Raw genomic sequence first — 19,225 nt, 5'->3', positions numbered from 1 at the left:
AAAGGCTGACTTAAATTCTGGATGAAAGAAATGGGTTTGATTCCCATTTTTTTTCTAGTGGCAACTCATTTTGAATAGATGCCAATAAAGATTTGCTCCTGCAGAGAAGTCTCTGCTGATCATTGCTTAATTCTTGTTTCCTGTTGAACCTTCTGTGCAGCCAAGAGTGAGAGCTTAGCCTCTTCCTTCTCAGGTCTGTAAGAATAATACAGAACACCACCAGAGAAAGTAAGATTGCAGGGACCAGAAAGGACTTTCTCGCAAAATCAGATCTGTTAGCAACTGATATATATTTCCACACAGAAGAACTAACATTAGCTGCTCAGTTGAATTTAGGTATGGAATTCATGGAGCTAGTGGAGACCTGGTCTGCAGTTCTCATTTACTAAGTAAGGTGAGACAAATATGGCTTTGTAGCATTTCACAATACACCAGCAAGAATTAATTCCACAGGTGTGAGAACATTTACAAAAGTCACTTTTGAAAGTCAAAGAATAATTTGTAAAATGATGGCACGCACTTCAGAGGTCAAAACGCAGCAATCAACCAATTTGAACGGGAATAGGTGACGAGGGGTTATGCAACAAACAAATAATTGAACGTGCAAAGAGCCTCATTAACATACAATGACTGTCTCTGTGTTAAATGAATTTCACAGCATGAGCTCTGCCATATGCTAAAAGACGACATACTTTTTTAAGTAAGTGTGGCTGGTTCTGGCTGCACAATTACTTGTGTCCCCAGTTTTTGCTTACTGTGTCATTTTGAACTACTTAGAATAAGAATAGCTTATCCTCCGAAATGAAAAATCTGAGAGGGGCCATAATATAATAATCACCTGATGAAGTAAAAGATTTGATAAAGGGAAAGAGTAGCAGCTGTTTTGAGGAATCTGTTTCTATACCTGGGCAAGGTAGATAGGGCTGTGGATTTCATAAGATGATCCTACAGTATTTATTCCAAAAAATATAAATACCTTTCCCTATTCTTAAGTGACATCTAGACAGACAATGTGTGTCAAACAGCAGTGATAAGCTATGACTGAAGCAAATTACACTACCTTCTTATTCCAAGAAGGAAGGGAAATTGCAGGGTAAGAGCAGATCTGAAGATGCAGCCCTGAGGGCTTCTTCAGTTTCAAGATGAAGTTCCTTCTCTCAGCAGGTGACAAGGAAAGGCTTATTTATCTAATCCATACACATCTGTAAGACTTAAAGACAACTGCTGTTTATTTCCCACTAGAAAGGGAAATTTGTGTTTTCTCCTCACCTTCTACCTTCAGCATTGACCTGTTTCCCTTCATTATTTTTAAGTTGCTCTATTGAAACAAGAACAAAGGGTATATTTTACTCCCCTAATAAAACCAAGGACCTTTAACCCAAACATCAGGATGTGCATCATGCTGTTAACTGGAACAGCAGCTCAGTGGGAACAGTCACATTATTAATATTACTCAAATGTTGGAGAACAATGCCCATAGAGAGCACAAAGGGAATAAGAATATTTAATGCTACTGGAATTTTTTATTAGATATTACCTTTTATTTCTCAATTTATAACCCAGTTCTTCACTAGTTACTGTCATGCTTCCAAAAAACTCATCCATTTTCCATTGGGACCTTTCCCAGTTTCTACTGCATTGCAGTACTCCATGCAACTACAGAAGAATAAAGACCATGCAGCACTTTGGTTGGTCAAATCCTTTTCAATCTGGTCCCTAAGAGATCCCACTGCAGATCAATGAAAAACTTCTGTTTTGCCATTTCTTCTCCATCTACATTGTTGAGGCTTTGCTGTTTTAAGATACTGGTAGCATGTATGGTCCCTCTCCTATGTTTATGTCTCTGGGTCAGTCTAATCTTTGAAGGAAAAAACAAAATACTTACAAAAGGTGTAACACCATTGGCACTCTCTGCCTCTGAGTGAGGCAGATGCACGGCAGAGGTGAAGGGAGCAACCAGTATTTATCAGTACATCCAGGAGAATTTAGTCACCCAGACATGAGACTACAGAAAACAGCAGGTGACAACTAGGTCCCATTGCCATAGCTTTCAATTGGGGGTAAGGACAATCCAGGCCTAAACAGGACAAACCAGGCCTAACCAGTCAATCAAAGCCCCACAGGATGAAGCCATTCTCACTTTGATGTCCATGGAAACAAGACAAAAGGACCACTTTGAGCACAGCAACTTCTAGCCCTCTTGAGTACTGTGAGAGGTGCTGCAGCTGGGGACAGATCTCACAAAGCTGCTGGCACAGACCAGCCAGTGTGAAAGCTGGCTGACCTTGAAAGCAGGGGTTTTGCCACTCCATCAAACATCAAAGGACTTTTTTCTACTACAATTTTCAAACCATCCTGCTTCATAATTTTGCAGGGATGCACACAGACTGTGTACAAACTCTGCCACCTGCTTCCACGCAGGCGGATAAAGCATTCTCCCCCACGTACAAGTCTGCACACCCACAAGTTTGCACATCCACTGGGGACATGAAGGGAGTAAGAAATCTGGCCTAAACATCTTGCTGCTGCTGCCATTTCACCTTATCTTACTGTTTGTGCAATTACAAGTTCCTCTCAAAGTTCTGTCCAGTAACAATAAATTGGGCACAACATGTCTATATACTTACTCTAAGCTAATGACAACCTGGGGCAGGCTGAGGCAGCGAGCACAGCCACTGCATACATCCAGTCATTATAGAAGTTCTTCTGTTCACAGCTCCCACTGTCTCAAGCAAAACTTTTCTAAATCTCTGTCAGGGTAGCAGCCAAGTATGTCAGAAAAGATACAGAGTACTGCACACACAGAGTTTGTGGCTTTTGTTAGTATTAAAAATATGTCCAGAAGTTCCCAACCGACAAACTTAGGTCACATGTTTAATACATGGCTTTCCTTGAGAATTCCATACCACACTTGTACTGCAATATATACAAGAGAGCAGGAAAAGATGAATTATTATTATTGAGTGGCTAAAAATACCATTTAATTTTGAAAACTGGTCAATGTTAGATATTAAAGCTATAATGAGGCTTTAAATGCTGTAACCGTGGGTCAAATATTTCAGAGGTGGAGATTCAGTTTGGCTGTCTAACAAGACAGATTTAAAATTAATATCCAAGGTAAGTCATCTTTATTATGAATGCACTGATTTAATCTGATTACTGTGAAGTTCTGTATGAACACTTGCAACAATTTATGTATTTTATTTACTATTCAAATGGAGAAGTCACAAGAGCAAATTCTATCAGGATAACAAGTATGGATGGAAGTGACAGAAATATTTCTGGCTCAAAAACATTTTAACTTAGATCTGTCCAGTGTCATTATGGACTCATAAATCTTCGTAGCATGTAAGGACCAAGGGTGGGGTTTTTTTATGTCTCTAAAAGTTCAAGGCTAAGCTTTCATGCCTTAGGATGTTGGGAACCTCATAGGAATATAAGCAACTACGGCAATTTCAGACAGTTTAAAGTATTATACTGCTAAAGCCAGTTAAAAGTATTATAATGCTAACAACAGTTAAAAGTAGCAACGCTTAAAAGGCAGACAGACAAGGCAGGAGATAGCTCCAGAGGCTCTGGATACAGCATTGGCATGGCTTCCCATTGGGACCTTAAGTTAGGGATGAGGTGCTAGAAGCAGTTTACCTATCAAGGACTTTCCTACGGATATCCCTTTTTTTGGTCTCTTCTAAGAACCCCAGTACTGCTCTAATCTTTTTAACATAAAGAAGGCAAGCAAGAATATTATCCATAGCAGCATGTTTATCAATCCCTCTTTTTCAATAATCTCAAAGCATCATGTAAAATACTGAAAATACTCCCTGTTAACCCATTGACTATTTACTATAAAAATGACAGTACAGTTGTTAAATCTAGTATTCAAGTGATGAAAGCACCTGATATTTTGGCAGTTCTTTATATACAAAAGCACTGGTGTGATGTGCTGGGCCAGTAGCGAACACAGCATCACTCACTAGGAGCTGAAGACAAAGCTGCCAAAGGGGCTAGTTTTAGAGCAAAATGCCTATGTTGGAAAGGAAGGAGGGCAGAAAAGTGACTATTAGAGCACGTACTCAGGTCAGAAGTTATTGTCAGCAAGCAGAAGAATAAAATTTACCTGAACATCTAATACAAAATAGCTGGCACTGCATGCTGAGTGCAGGTGAGATAACGCATGATATGAACATGAAACTCTTAGTGCTGGAATTCAGTTTCAGAAGCATCACTTATCAATTCTTTAAGACCAGTGATGTGACAGCATAAAACTGTAAATTCTCAGTAAGTGCATACAGGCAATTAACCTTTGCCTAACGGCTACCATACTTCATTCTCATATCTTGTAGCTTGCAAATAATTCTGACAAGCTGATCCTAACAATTCATGTAGGAAAGGATAAAGCTGCTTTTTGAGCATTTTGCAATGAGGTAAATTTGTTATTTTCCACCACTTTCAGACAGATACCCTAATTATTGTATTTCAAACTACTCTTAAAATTGGACCTCCTACTTAGTTTCCAAACATTAAAAGTCTTGAACTGATCTGAAAACCAAGAGAAGACAAGAGTCAGGCCTTTAAGGAGAACAACGAAATTATTCAAGGACAACCACCTTCAGTTTGCCATTAAGAATCTTGTATATGAAAGTTTATTGCTATAAAGCTATCACACATCAAATCTTCTCTTAATACATACTTGCTGATTAATGGCTGAAGAGGAATTGCATGTACCTTCTTCTAATGTACAGACTTGCAGTATCTAGAAACTACCCATAACTTTAATCTGTATCTGTTTGAAGCTACCAAGGAGAGTTTGATTCTTTGATCCCAGGACAACAGGAAAACATGAGAATTTGCATTTTTCCTGTTATCACATAATTGACTACTGCCTCCCTTCTGTGGGCCACTTGTCTTGCTAACCTCACATTTTGCCATTTCCTAGTAGATCTGTACATTTAACCAGCAGGAATGATCCTGAGCCCCAGTCACACAAATACATTGGAAGCTTGCAGTAACAGACTAGAGCCCTAATCCAAAGCCAAGGAAGGGACCTAGGCAATGTCTTTCTTATAAACAGCAGCAATTTGTGTGCCAAGAAGTAACTGATGATTATTTTCATTAAAGAAGCTGTGTTGACATCACTAGATTCTTTCTACTCTCCCTGAATATATTCGGTAAGGTTTGATATTCCCTTTCTCCTGTCACCATAAAACTCATCAGTGGCAGTACCACAATGAGATCAAGGGAGCTTCTGAAGTTGTTTTGTTAGGTCTTGCCATCTAATATTTGTATAGAAACAAGTAGTAATGCCAGAGACAAATTTTGCTTTTGGATCTACACTTTTAGCTGGATTTCCCCTTGAACAATGCAAGAATTCAGCTGCTGGCTCCTAAACCTGGTAAATGGAGCAACACTGCCTTGGGAGCCTGGCCTTAGCAGTTTGATCCTTTGAGGTTTGCCACCAGCACACGCACCTTGAGTAGAGGCATGGCAGCTCGGCATCGTGCAGTTTTTATGTTCTTTAGGAAATGAGATTCATCCTGAAACAAAACAGGAATGAAAGCGAAGTCAGTTCTGATCCATAGTCCAACTGCAGGTTACAGAACAAATTCCCAGTATTCTCAGCTAGTGTTACAAGCCTCTCATGTCAGACAGTATTTCAGGCATTGGGATAGTCACATCAAATTCTAAACAAAAAGACAGGATGGAGAGTAGCAGGCTTCCAACATTCAAAACTGCAACTGCAAGCAAATGGAACAGAAACCAAACCTGGTAGCCATGAATCATAAATGACCACAAAAAAACATGTGAGAAGAGGGGGCTGGAGAGGGAAGGAGAAAGGAATATTATTTCCACCACTGATACTCATTTGCCCCTATGTATCCTTTAAATGCAGCAAACATAGGAGGCCTCTACAGTGCCAGTTCCCTTAATAAGGGGTGAATGAAAATTATAAAAAAAAAAAGAAATCCAATTAAGACCCAACTGTTCTGCTGATAGGGCTCACCAGGTGGGTAATAGTTTCCTACTTAAACATCACCCTCAAACAGGCTTCATTTCTACTGCTGTAGCAAGGCAGAACTTAGACACAAAAATAATCAGTGCCCTCCAAAGGTACATTCTCATCTTTCCACGTGTGTAGAGGCAAGCAACCATGCATGCAAAGACAGTACAACTGCTTAGCCTCTCAGGCACAGGCTTCTCCCTCCTGATTAACAAATAAGCTACATTAAATTTCCCAGGCATCAAAAACACTGGAAGAAAAAACGAGAAAGCTCAGCACTCAATAGGACTATTCTCTTCTGTAAAAACATACATAGGGTCCAAATTTGAACATACAGACACAGAGAAAGAACATTTGCCAGTTCAGGGCTGGTAAAAAGTTCCAGGGCAGTAGAGCCCAGTTCCACCCCCAGTCTACAAGAGCAACAGAATTTCCTGTCAGAGAGTGTGTAAGGGAAAAAATATAAAAGTGAAAAAATCAATTCCCTCATGAGTAGTTTGGTCTCCAAAGAACTCCACCTATTACCACATTCTCATCTAATGCTGAGAAACAAAAGGATTAGTATGTTCCAATTGTCATATCTTTGGACAGGTGCATGTGTGCTGAAAACTAGACTGAGAACATCAAACACTCATAGTAAGCTACCTATACACTTTTGCTCTCTATTGATCCAAGCTGGATTTGAAACACTAGATGTTTCGAATTTTTAATAACTGAAATCCAGAAAAACACCTTTTACTGTGGCTCTGTAAAATGATAAAAAATGGATTTTGAAGTAATTTACAAAAAAAATGATACAAGTGATCAAAGAAGGCTTAATGCAGATTGTCAGTGGAACACAAGTAAAGGGAGATTTTTTTAGACACTTTACCCACATACTTGATTGTTGAGAAGTTATCTGGTTTACTGGATAAACAGTAACACTACCCTGAAGTCCAATCCCCTTAAGAAGATACAATTCCAAGACTATTGTATTGACACACCATATTAAACACCTTTCTCTCCAGCAGAGGACATGACCAACCACAATGAAATCAGAGAGGCACCATAACAGTAAAAGCGAAAACACAGCCTCAGGAATCAGAAAAAATTAAACTCCACTAGTTATTTCAAATGGTTTCAGAAAAACCTCCTTGTACTCACGAAGACAGCTGTGATCAAAGCCACAATTATAAGATAGTTTCAGTTTCAAATAAGGCCCACTTTGCACTTCTCTGCTGTACATAGGTCACCCCATTTGCAGCATACAATTAACTTGGAAATTTTAGTGTACCACTTACAACAATAACTACTTGGAATGTGCTCTTAAGTTGCTTGTCCATCTTACTGAGAAGGTCAAAACTAATGATGTTGATCAAGCTTCCTGTTAGGTTGTCTTTGCCAGTCACTATGACATTAGTGCTATCTGGACTCAAGGATGGAAGCCACCTGTGAAATGCCTGGAGGAAGAGGAAAGAAATTAATTGCATTCTGGTGCTTATCTTCTTTTTCAAGATCCCAAAGCACTTCACAGAATATCCTCATGAATACTTAGAACATGGAGCCACCCCATCCACCACTAGACATCACCTGGGAGCACAGTAAGGGTAAGCAGCCTTCCCCCAACCACCCTAGTAATGGGAAGATCAAGACCACAATTCAGGCTATAAGGCAAAATCTACCTTCCACAGCTAGGAAAGCTCAAACATGCTCTATTCTTTCTTCTTACTGAAAAAATAAAAAGCAAGACAGACAAAAGAAAAAAAAAAACAAAAAACCCCAATAAAACAAACAAAGCCCTTGATCTGTAGTAGAAATGTGGATAACCTCCTGACAATGTTACCTGCTATGCTCAGAGCCAGAGAATGATGCAACCACTTCTTACAGGGAAATTTAGTTTTCCTACTCAACAGGAAACCTCAGGCTGTGAAACAGACTTCTGAGCAGTAAACATCTATTACTATAGCAATGTTTACTCCACAGTGAGGATAAAGTACAACTCATCCAGATCAACAAAACTCTTCCACTACCTCTTCTGAAAAGGTCTACAGAAAAAAAATAACAACGTGCCAAACAAAAATAAAAAATGAAAAGATCAAGTTGACAACACACCAGCTGCTCTATGACAGCAGCTGAAATACATGTGGTAATAGTCATTCAATCAACCTCTTGAAATGCTCCACACACCAGAGCAAGATATCCTCCCCCAAACCCATCTGTTAGCCACAGACCACCCACCATTTCCCTTGTAATTTTGTCCCAAATGACACCAAGCTCTCTGCAACATTTGAGTTCTGCTGATGTTGCACTGCAGAAAACTGTCTGGGACTTTGGCCATCCGAATCTGATCCCTACAGAAATACAACCAAGTGGTGATAAGAAATGGCATCTTTGTCTCTAAGCCCACTGCCCAATACCCAATACCCCAACCATCGTTCCTCTCCACTGTTCAGCAACCACCTGCAGCAGCAAGAGGAGTTGGATGACAGCTTCCACATTTCTCAGTATGTGAAAAAGTAACAATTAACTATCCTTCACCACTTACTATAAGCACCACAACCAAAACAAGCCAACATGCAGGTTAGATCCCAACCAAAAAACATGTGGCTGGCGCCAAGTCAAATCTTAAACAAAGGCGGCAGCAAGAGGAAAGTATCTGGAAGCTCCTAATTGTACTGCCCTCTCCTTTCATAAAGAGTAATTCACACCACAAAAGTGATGCTGTACTTCTCACGTGATACTGACCTTCGTCCACAAGAGGTGCTTCGAAACTGCCCTGACCATTAAATAATCAAGTTTCAATTCTGAACTCCTAATGCTGCGGTGCTTCTCACCCAAGAGTACCTTGCATCTTCCCACTAGCTTCCTATGACACCCTGAGTATGAAGTCACTGAGTGGCCTGAGCCCAAAAAGCCAAAATAAACCACTGATAACACTAAGATGAAGAAAATTTCTGCCAATTTGGCTCCAGAGAGTTTCTACCATTACAGTAAAACACATCTGTGCAAGAATGAACTGAGTAGATTAGAGACTATAATAAACCTCACCTACTTCCACTTTCTGTGACACATTTTCCTTACACCTGCATCTTTCACATACTCAAAAAGCAACACATCTAAAGCAAGTGACCTAACAAAACATATACAACAGCCTCTTGGGGAGTCAGGATTAGGGGAAGGAAGAAGAAATCAAGTACTCAAAGAAACAAATAAAAATGCCTCGTATTGCTTAAATCTTTTGAAGGAAAATGTAGAAATTTAGTTGCAGGTGCCCAATAATTCAGGAAACCAAGCCTCAAATTGTTCCTGGTAGATATCCCACAGAAGCGATGGTGTTGTCCCAGAGGTCTACAGGCCTTGAAATTTCAAGTCTGATGAGCATCACTCCCTTCTCCCATTTTCTTTTCTTTTCAGCCCTACACTTTGTTGCACTACTGGATGTGAAAACACACACCAGGATGCTCTAACAACCTGGTTACAGCACAAAAACAGCAAATCCCAATCAATACTCTTCTCATCAAAGCAATATTCCAGGAAAAGCTAAACTGCCACCCCCTCCTGCTCTGGCATGAATTTACTGACCTAAAACCTCTGGCTCACCTTCTTCTCCCACAGTGAGCATCTCACTAGCCTATGGCAACCCAACAGTGTACAGGCCATGGCAGTGATTTATTTTGAGATACATTCCCAACCATCCAAGCTTTCCTGGGCTTTGATCAACATTAATTAAGGACTCAGTGGAGTCAGCAGCATACAGTGGACAGGCCAAAAGACGTAATATGACACACACTTAATGATGGTGATAATGGGGCCTTTTGAACAGAGCAGAGAATCCCAGCATCTGGGCCCCTGTTCCAGCCAAGGAACTGGCAAATACTGCTACAATGGGCTTGAATACAAGAGAATTGCTTGAATGTAACTATTATCTTTGACACTGATGAGTAAAATGCCCCCTTGGAGCCAGCTGACTTGTAGGAACAAAGTTAACAGAGGGTCAGAGGAGATATTCTCTAGTTTTCCCTCTTTCCAACGGATCAGCTGGACCACAAGAAGAAAAACGGCCAATAAAACAAAATTGGCATATACCATATAGTCAATGCTAAGCAATTTCCCAAACTTCAAGTTTCTAAATCAGTATAATTTTTAGTTTCTTCGCCTTAATATATTAAAAATTTAACTTTTACAAAGTGCAATACAGTATAACCATCTCATAGGCCCTTTACTGGCCACCTGCCCATGCTCAAGCTCACAGTACCTCTGCCCATGTAAACCTCACAGAAGAAGGAGTCACCACCAGCAAGGGCCATTCCTTTTGGTAATAGGCAGCAATGCAGATCGCCTGGATGGTCTTGCCCAAGCCCATGTCATCCGCAAGGAGTAAACGTCCATTTCTCAAAACTGCAAAACTGGGGAAAACAGAGGGAAATAAGGGTCAAGAATTGTGTTACTATCTGGCAACCAAGATGAGCACAAGTCATCACCAAGCCTCTAATGTGGATCACCTGGAAGTGATCTGGGTTCTTCAGTAAACTTGGATTTTCTCCCTTAGTCTTAACAGACACGAGCAACTCTTACAGATCTCTCACAGCTTGGAAGCTCCTGAACAGAGTGGTTCAGCCCAGTCCTTAGAGACTGATTTCATATGAGAAGTAGTGTCAAGACCATACAATTATTTAAAGCACATTCTTTACATGGTGTTACATTCTGTCCCAGAGTTCATCCTGGCTGAGCTAAGAAATCATTACCTATAACAATGGCAATTTAAGGCCACTAAGAACAGACTTTCCTGGACTGTATATTGAAGACAACAACAAACGATCATATACGATGGGTACAGGGTCATTTAAGAGTTTATCTGTACATACAATTAGTCATTTTGAATCTGTCAGGGCCTTGGTCCCATTTCCTGGTCCCTTCCCCTGTGTAGTTAATATTCAAAAAGCAACAACAACAAAAGAGATGCACTCATAAAAAAATATTTTACCTTACAAAATAAAAAAATCATATGACAATTATGTACATACTGAATCACAAGAGGGAAATCAGAGATGTATCATTTGAACAATTTTTTCAGACTAGCAAAATGCTACTTTGCTCCTGACTCATGATGAATTCTATCTAGAAACAAAACACAAGTGAGTGACACAAGATGTGTCACTCAGAAATTCCACAAAAAGAAATCCCAACCAAATAAACCATACTATACCAAACACCCAAAAGCCCAGAATGCCAGAGTATGAGAGACCAAGACTGAAGAAATGCGGAGCCTTCCATGGAAGAGAATGCAACCCGGGCACCAATATAAACTAGATAATTCTAGGCAAGGAGTAGCCCTTAACAGCATGCAAAAAGGACATACTTCACACCTTCCCGCTGAAAGGGCATGAGGCTCGTCACAATTTTGGAGTCCACTACTGAAAGGTCGGCATCAGGAATGTCTGTGCGTGACGGGGATCTCTGCAGCTGAGCAGCAAAGGTCTGTATTACTGCCTGGGGCAGTGGCTCCACTTCTACTGACACGAGGCTCTGTAACACTTCCACTGCAAAGAACAGAGTAGTTTATGATTGCGAGGGGCAACATACACACAACCTACATTATGCATGTCAGGGCACAACCTCATCAGCAATATTATTTCCTGTCCTGAAACAGCTCACAGAAATCACTGCATCATGCACAGGTGTTAGCCTGGCTGTTCCCTGAAGTCTATTTCAGAACCACATGATGAATCACATCTCCTCCCCTCGTATTTAGACTTGGTTATAAAAAAAATTAAACTCTGACGCCATCATTCTGAGATGATTGCTACTAATACAGCTGGAGCTGGATTATTCACACTGAGGGCAGCTTAGGGCACACTTACTCAGAAATGAAAGTATGGATTTTAACAAAAGAGCTCCTGAAGCCTAGAAGGCAGGGGCATCTTTATCTTGACCTTGGGATTCTGCATTAAACACCTCTGAGGTTTCCACCATGTCCAAATCACCAGCAGTGACCCAAGACAGTTACCGGAAGAATATCATACGTGTTCAGCTTTGAAAACTCTCTTTTCCTCCTGTTCCCCAAATTCACACAGGTTGAGTTCTGTCTCCACTTCATCCCCCTCGTTTACTACATTTGGGTAAGAAAACAGGAATCACCCCAGGAGTCAGAGAAACTGCTCTTGTGCCGCTGTCAGCAGCACTCTGACAGCCCTCCTTCAGTAACAACAGCACCTCCCTGCTTAGCTGGTGTCCACTGCTGTTGTCCTGGACAGACGCAGCTTGCAGGTCAGAACCAGCCCACAGGCAGTCACTTGAGTTCTTCAATACTTATGTTGTTTCACCCACGAAGCCCCTGAGCTTTACCTTCCCAGCTGAACTAAAGGGATTCCCCAGCCTCCATTATGCCAAGACCTTGAGGCCTTCACCCATGCATCATAATAAACAAAGCATCTAGGCAATTCTCCTCCTAGACAACCTTATTTCAGTTCCCTCCAGCAGCCTCTCTATCCCATCCCCCCTCAATAAAAGTATTCTTTTTAATCCAACAGTGAATTTCCATGAAAATAAATACCTGTTTAAAACATGCAGTGAACTGTGACCAGGAAAACATATTTAGTAATTTTTGACCAGTGACTATGAAACAAAAGACACCTCTACACTAGGAACACAAATGCACATGCACAGATCTTCACTGCAGGAAGCAACTTTCTTTTTTATTTAGTGGTTGGTTTGTATATGAAGTCCAGAAGACATAAAAAAAAACTGTTTGGAAAAACAACTGAAAAAAAGAACTCACTATATCAACAGTAAATGCATCAGAATTCAGTTAGGTATTTTTGTTTCAGTTATCTCCAAGAGGAAAGCAGCAGGATGGACCCCTGCCATGTAAAGGGGAAAAGCAATTCCAAGAAATATACATATGAAAAGATTTCCATTTGTGGTTGGGCAATGACCAAACTTTTTAAACTCTCCAGTTTAATTTATACTTCTTCAATAGCAGGAACTCTCTCCACCCGAAGTACAGCAGAAGCTTGTTATTACACTCACAGACCGAGCTGCGTGTTAGCATAATTGCTACAATTTGCTCACTGAAAATTCTGTTGCTATTGTTCTGTACATGAGCTGGGAAAGTGATTAAGATATATCTGCCACCAGCATGATTCATCCAACAGACATTTTTTAGTGAAGTGACCTTTATATAAAGATGACTGAGCAACTAGGCAAAGAGACATTAACCTCTATAAACAGTTTTCAGCTAACAGATCTCTCTGCTGGAAATGGCAACCAGCCTTTTTAAATTCTCTCCTCTTTTTTTATTCTGATGTAGGCAAATGAACAGGCAACAAAGCAAATGCTGTTTCTCTAAAAGGCACGTGCTAGAAGCCTCAAATGCCCTCACAAATTACACCCTGCAAGATTCATGGAAATTTTTTTTCTTTCCTCAAATCTGTGGGATTCTCAATACTTCATGCAATGTATACGACTGCCAGCCAGCATGACTGAAGCTGTGACAGACTGGGAGGTGATGTGCTTGCTCAGACTGCCTAGCATGTGCTACAGGATCAGGCCCTTTGCACGTACAAAAGGCCTTTTTAGCAAAATGTGAGTGAACACCAGCTCTCACTGAAATCAGGACCTGTCAGCATCCCAACCCTGCGGTTTCATAATAGTCTCCACCAAGACACACTCTTGTTTTCAAGACCTGGCATTCCTACACAGCCCCACTGCATGGCTTTCAGCTCTACAGCCATTACTAACGTTATTAAGGCATGCATCATAGAAGCATGCATATACTCAATTATTAAACATGCTTTGGAATCCTGTGGAAGCAGGAGCACACGCTGGATAAAAACTACTCTAAGCAACAGCTTTTCATCTCTGAAATGCTCAGTCACATTTTCTAAGAATGTGTGTAGAGCACCTTGCTTACTGTCTTCCTGAAGCTTACCCCAACCAAATTCCACAGGCACATACAAGTACTAAGGCAAACACAGCAGGTCAACTGGGATGAAAAATAATAATCCTAACACTTAGGACTTGTGTAATGCTATTCGTCTCCAAGCATTCTATAAACTCTAACTAAACATAGAAGACTAAGAAGCAGATGTGCTGGAAGCACGCTGCTGAGACTGGATTATTCTGCAAAGTTGCACCCATTAAAAAAATAAAAAATCACTGCAACACAACAAACCACAGTTCTACATTTCAGTTCAGCAAGTCACAGTTTCAGCAGGATTACACAGATGCATAAAGGCAAAATGCAGTGGGCAGAAACTGATGCACAGGAAGTTCCACCTGAATATGAGGAAGAACTTCTTTACTGTGCGAGTGACCAAGAGGTTGTGGAGTCTCCCTCACTGGAGAAATATCCACAAACCATCTGGACGCAATCTTGTGCCATGTGCTCTAGGATGACCCTGCCTGAGGGAGGTTGGACCAGATGACCCACATTGGTCCCTTCTAACCTGACCCATTCTGTGATTCTGAATCTACTGACCAACTTCTACCAAGCAATTAACTCTGTAGTGACACTATGTGCTTAGATTCCACTTGCAAGGAAAAATAGGATGCTTTTTTTCTTGCTAAGCTTTCTTTTAAGCATCCAAACAGCATCAAAACATTTTAGTAGAATATGAAATTCAGCTTCAAGAATGCCTCTGCTTCAAGCAGATCTGCACAATTCTGCAAGAGAAACAAGCAACTCTTCTTGTTTGCCTCAGAATCAACTCATCTATAGAAGCAACCTGAATTCTAACCTGCTGCAGACATCAACTAAAAACTTAATAGTTGTGTGCTGCCTGCAAAGCCATTATTACCAGCAGTAACATATGAGGCTGAACAAAATCAACTAGACAGCACTCAGACTGTAACTGTAGATGAACTGGTCGTTACAGAAGCCATCATCTGACTTGAAAACCTAGTGCTCTGATCTGAAAAACCAAATTTACTGGGTGTGAAATGAACTAGCACACCACCATGCAAACTACTAAGGAAATGGAAGCAAAACTGCCTGATACATGTTTGTTTTCTAAGCAAGGGGTGGCTGTGACAGTGTATGAATTGATATACACACAAAAGAGTGCAAGGAGGGTTGGCACTGAGGGGAAGGGGAGCACAGCTAAAACACATCAGTTTGACAGAATTTCTGTAAGGACAGGTAGGCTTGGCAGCCACCATGTCAACCTCTTCAAATGTGGCAAGTGGAAACAAAGGAATCCATTCTCCTGTAACTCCTCAGTTCAAGTAGAGCTGCTTTACGTTATAAGCAATAAAAGTAACTTTGTGATAGTAAATACACCCATGCTTTAAGAAACGGTCCACAAATTCAGTGCAGAATCTGACAAAAGCTAAAGCTGCCTTCCCAATGGGCCCCTAAAGTACTGTCATGAATAGCACACATTAATAAAGTTTTGAGTCTGGGCAAACAGTGTAAATGTTTGACAAAACAGGATGATGCTGGCCTCACAGTTCATTAGCAACTTGTCTTTCCAGAGTGAAAATAAAGAAAAAATAAAGTTAGAATTCATTTGCCTCCCCAGAAAATAGCCCTCACCAAGGAAATGCAGCTACTCACTTAGTTTGGGGTAATCCTCCAGCAGGAAATTCCACTTTCTGGTGTTCACATCTGCAATAGTTACAGCAAATACTGTCATAAGTCTATTTCAATAAAGACTGAATTCTCTGTCCATAAGAACCTGTCTATTCATCCATATCTTCTGCTACAGATTTCAGAACTGCTTTAAAAGAATTGTTACCTTCTTCAAAATCAATTCTCCTCTGTTTGCTTTCATGTTAAGCAAACAGTTTGGAGAAGATTTAAAATTATGAGCACACATCTAGAACTGGTATCACCGGAGCAAGCCAAGGTCAGCTCTCCAAATGAACCACTGTAATGAACCCATCTGCTCAAGAATTTTGGCAACCCCTTTCTTTTCACTGCAAGAAGTGATGGAGAATGTGCATGAAGGTTCCCATTTGTTAATCAACAAACTCTGGCTTCAGTCAGTAGAACAATCACTTTCAGTTGTACCTCTGTACTCTACAATTGATGTGCTCAGGAGGGTACAAAGGAAATTCACCAATTCAACAATATCCAAAATGTAACATCATGCCAGACCTATCTGGCAGGTTTATCTCTGAGTAGCACCTGCCTACAACATCCAGGGAAAGAGTGAATCCAGAATTAGCTGAACAATGAGCCAGGTGAGGCCCTGCCCAAAGAACAAGCAATCCGGAATTTGTTCTCTATGCTGTCAGTGACCTGCTGTGACACTGTGCAGGTCACCTCATCACTCTGTGCCTCCTTCCCCAAATTACAAGGGGAAAAAAATTAGATTTACCATTGAAATCTGAATGTTGACATAAAAAGTGTTCTACAGTTACACTTGCCTCAAAAATATTGGTAAAACTGCTGGTAAATTAAATCTGCCCAGGTAGTTGCAGCCATTATACACCAGAGTAAAGCAGGAGAAATAAGAGAATGTCCAACTGCATTTGATAATAAAGGCAAGAACTTCACATGGTCTTCGTAATACTGGCAAATTATCAGCACATCCCACCTCAAATGTAAATGTCATCATGCTGGGTTCTGAAATATTACCTTGGCTAACAGGCCCAGGAGACATGTTCTGCCATGGGATAAAATGCTGGACACAGATACAGCACTATAACAGAACTACAAGAGTTCTCAAAATCTTCACCAAAGCACAATCTCTTATGCTCTTTCAGAGAGATGTACTCTCACAATCTGTCTTCTCTGAAGCAAGAGCAGCCCCAACAAGGTCATTAAAAAAAAGAGTAAAAAAACCCATGAGACTCACCATAATTTCTGGAATCCATCTGTTTGAACACTCCAATCACTTCTGCAGAATACCCAATATCAACCTCAAATCGCAACCGCGAGATCAGCACACACTTCCCTTTGACAAGGGCTGAGGGTTTCTTCCAGTTCTTACACATATTCAAGAGGGATTTCACATCAACCCCACTGCCAACGAAATGAGAGCCTGATGCCAAGCCAACTGCATTTTCTCCTTCCAGTGGTGCCAGAACTACTGATGAAAGTTGATTCGCTGCTTCCACTAGGGATAAAAACATGAGATACAGAAAAGAATGAATGACAGAGAACACCAATAAACTAAAGATGCATAGGATACTTGGGGAGGAAAAGGGACAAGAGGATAACAAACCATGCACCTTCAAGTTGAAAAGGAATGATGATTCCCTCCTTTCACTCACAGGGACAAAGACTAGAGAGAGGAATGGCCTGGAGGAGCAGATTGGTGGGATTTTCCATAGAGAATATAGTCATGGCAAAGGGAACATATGACAGTAGGTGAACAAGGCCCTGTCCAGCATTGTCACTGCATTAGGCTCCTTCTCTGTCAGCAATCCTAACATGTGGCTCACTAAGCCAGGGCAAGCAATCTGCAGAACTACATTTAGCAGTAAATTGCACACAGCCATACAGCATTTTCACTTACAAAATCACAGGGACAGGGGCATGGTGATCAATGGTATGTGCCTGAAAAGATGGGAAGGTGCTTCTGTAAACAGCAAAGGAGAAAGACCTAAAAATACCTGCCTCCTGCCAATGTCTGATAGGCAATCTCATCTAGGAAGAACACTGCATATTCACAGTGCTGCAGGAAGGGAACTAGTCCAAATTCCTAAATCCCTTTTGTTACAACTTAAGTTCATCACCCTTTATTCTACTGTGTCTTACAGTTAGGCTTGTACTGTCTTGACCAGCCATCTGCACTCCTGCCTTACCCATCGCTAGCAATCCCCTCTGTCACGTCAGGGCATGGAGAGAGAAGGGATGCAGCATTTTACAGCTGTTAGCCTGAGAACACAGCTATCAACATAATAAATGTGCCACTTATTCCTGTGTTGCTCAGCCAATCTATACCCATGTGTTGTCTCCATTATTATAACTGAACTCTGATGGTTAAGCTACAGGAATAACTTTTCTTGTATTTTTTTACAGCACCAAAATAGTGCAATTTGTCCCCAGGACTCCAACTCACAGGTACTACAGTAACACAAAGATTCATGAACATCTCCAGAGTCCATTAGACTCAAAAGCAGGAGATCACTAAGCACATTCTGCCTCCATGTATTTGTGAAGAGGCAACTTCCCCTATCTGGTAGCTGTTTAGAGTAGATCCAGGTGAATCCAATCCTTTGAGCATTGACCTGCACATCATGATCCACTCTGCTTCTTTTTAAACAGTCCAGCTAACTGATATGCAACAAAATATACAAAATTTAAGTTCAGTGGTCAAGATCTGAAATGGGAGAAGGACATTCAGACAGTTTCTTCCTAACCAGTTAATAAATATATCATTCGGATTTAATCCAATCTTCTTTTAAGATAAGTGACTTCCAAAATAAATCCAAGTATTTGAGATTTCTACTCCAAATAAAAAGTTTAAGAGCATCCTTTGAAAGTAATTTTTAAAGAACAGGAAACCACCAATTTAGACTTTCTCCTGCAAATGCACTAAGCAAAACATTTCAGATGCTACTGTTAGATCTCACCTCTACAACTAATACTGAAAGAAAATGGGGGGAAAAAAGTGTATTTTATTCTTATTTCAACATTTGTTTCTAGGCTTGGCTGCATGTTTAATTTATAGCACAAAGAAAGAAAGGTGATACAAGACCACATTATTCAGAAGAACTATATTAAGAGTGGGAACTTTTAAAGTAATTGTTTTACACTGTCAAGACTTCAAGGCCCTTTTAATTCAGTTCCCTTTTCTCAGACTATTTTTCCACAATTTCATTGCCCAATATTGATCACATATTGTCTTCACTTGTAAACAGGAACTTTCCACAGAGTACTCATATATTTGATAGCTTTAAGGAAAAATGTCTGATTTCTAAAAGCCATCCTCTTCATTTGCAAGCTCCTTGGTGCAGACTCTGCTCTCATCTGTACTCGATACAATTCAAGCAAACCAGCAGCATTTAAATTATAAATGTGTGGCAACCCACATGGGAAGCTAAAATACCAGCACTCAACTGTGGCTTTTCAAAGTGCTCAACACAGGCCTAATTCTGTTCCCACTGAAATCAATAGTGATTTATCACTCACTTCAATATAGTGTGCTTTTGAAAAGCTTACCTGAAGTGTTTGCCTCTATCATCTCTCAATCTTTCCAGAACAAAATGATAGGAGAGGGAAAAAAAGATAAAGCCATCCTTGTTATGCCAAAAAAAGGCAAATCCATTTTCAGTCTCACTCAAAGCTCTGGAGAG

General features: G+C 40.5%; 1 protein-coding gene across 4 annotated transcripts in view; it reads right to left on the bottom strand.

Annotated features, from left to right (window-relative positions):
• Positions 1 to 19,225, bottom strand: part of SMARCAL1 (SWI/SNF related, matrix associated, actin dependent regulator of chromatin, subfamily a like 1) — a 38,449-nt gene that overhangs the window by 16,057 nt on the left and 3,167 nt on the right. For all 4 annotated transcript variants that reach the window (XM_051786922.1, XM_051786921.1, XM_051786923.1 and 1 more), the window contains exons 4-9: positions 16,780 to 17,040; positions 15,534 to 15,584; positions 11,337 to 11,517; positions 10,233 to 10,383; positions 7,279 to 7,437; positions 5,469 to 5,534 (exon numbers count right to left, since the gene is read on the bottom strand). In XM_051786922.1, coding sequence (XP_051642882.1) covers positions 5,469 to 5,534; positions 7,279 to 7,437; positions 10,233 to 10,383; positions 11,337 to 11,517; positions 15,534 to 15,584; positions 16,780 to 17,040 — 869 coding nt within the window. The remainder of the gene's footprint in view (positions 1 to 5,468; positions 5,535 to 7,278; positions 7,438 to 10,232; positions 10,384 to 11,336; positions 11,518 to 15,533; positions 15,585 to 16,779; positions 17,041 to 19,225) is intronic.

Source organism: Manacus candei, unplaced genomic scaffold (genome assembly GCF_025592945.1).
Source record: "Manacus candei isolate 608988 ecotype Guabito, Panama unplaced genomic scaffold, ASM2559294v1 h1tg000023l, whole genome shotgun sequence".
Taxonomy (NCBI): Eukaryota; Metazoa; Chordata; class Aves; order Passeriformes; family Pipridae; genus Manacus; species Manacus candei.
The sequence above is the reverse complement of the archived record's forward strand: the minus strand, read 5'-3'. Positions and strand labels throughout refer to the sequence as shown.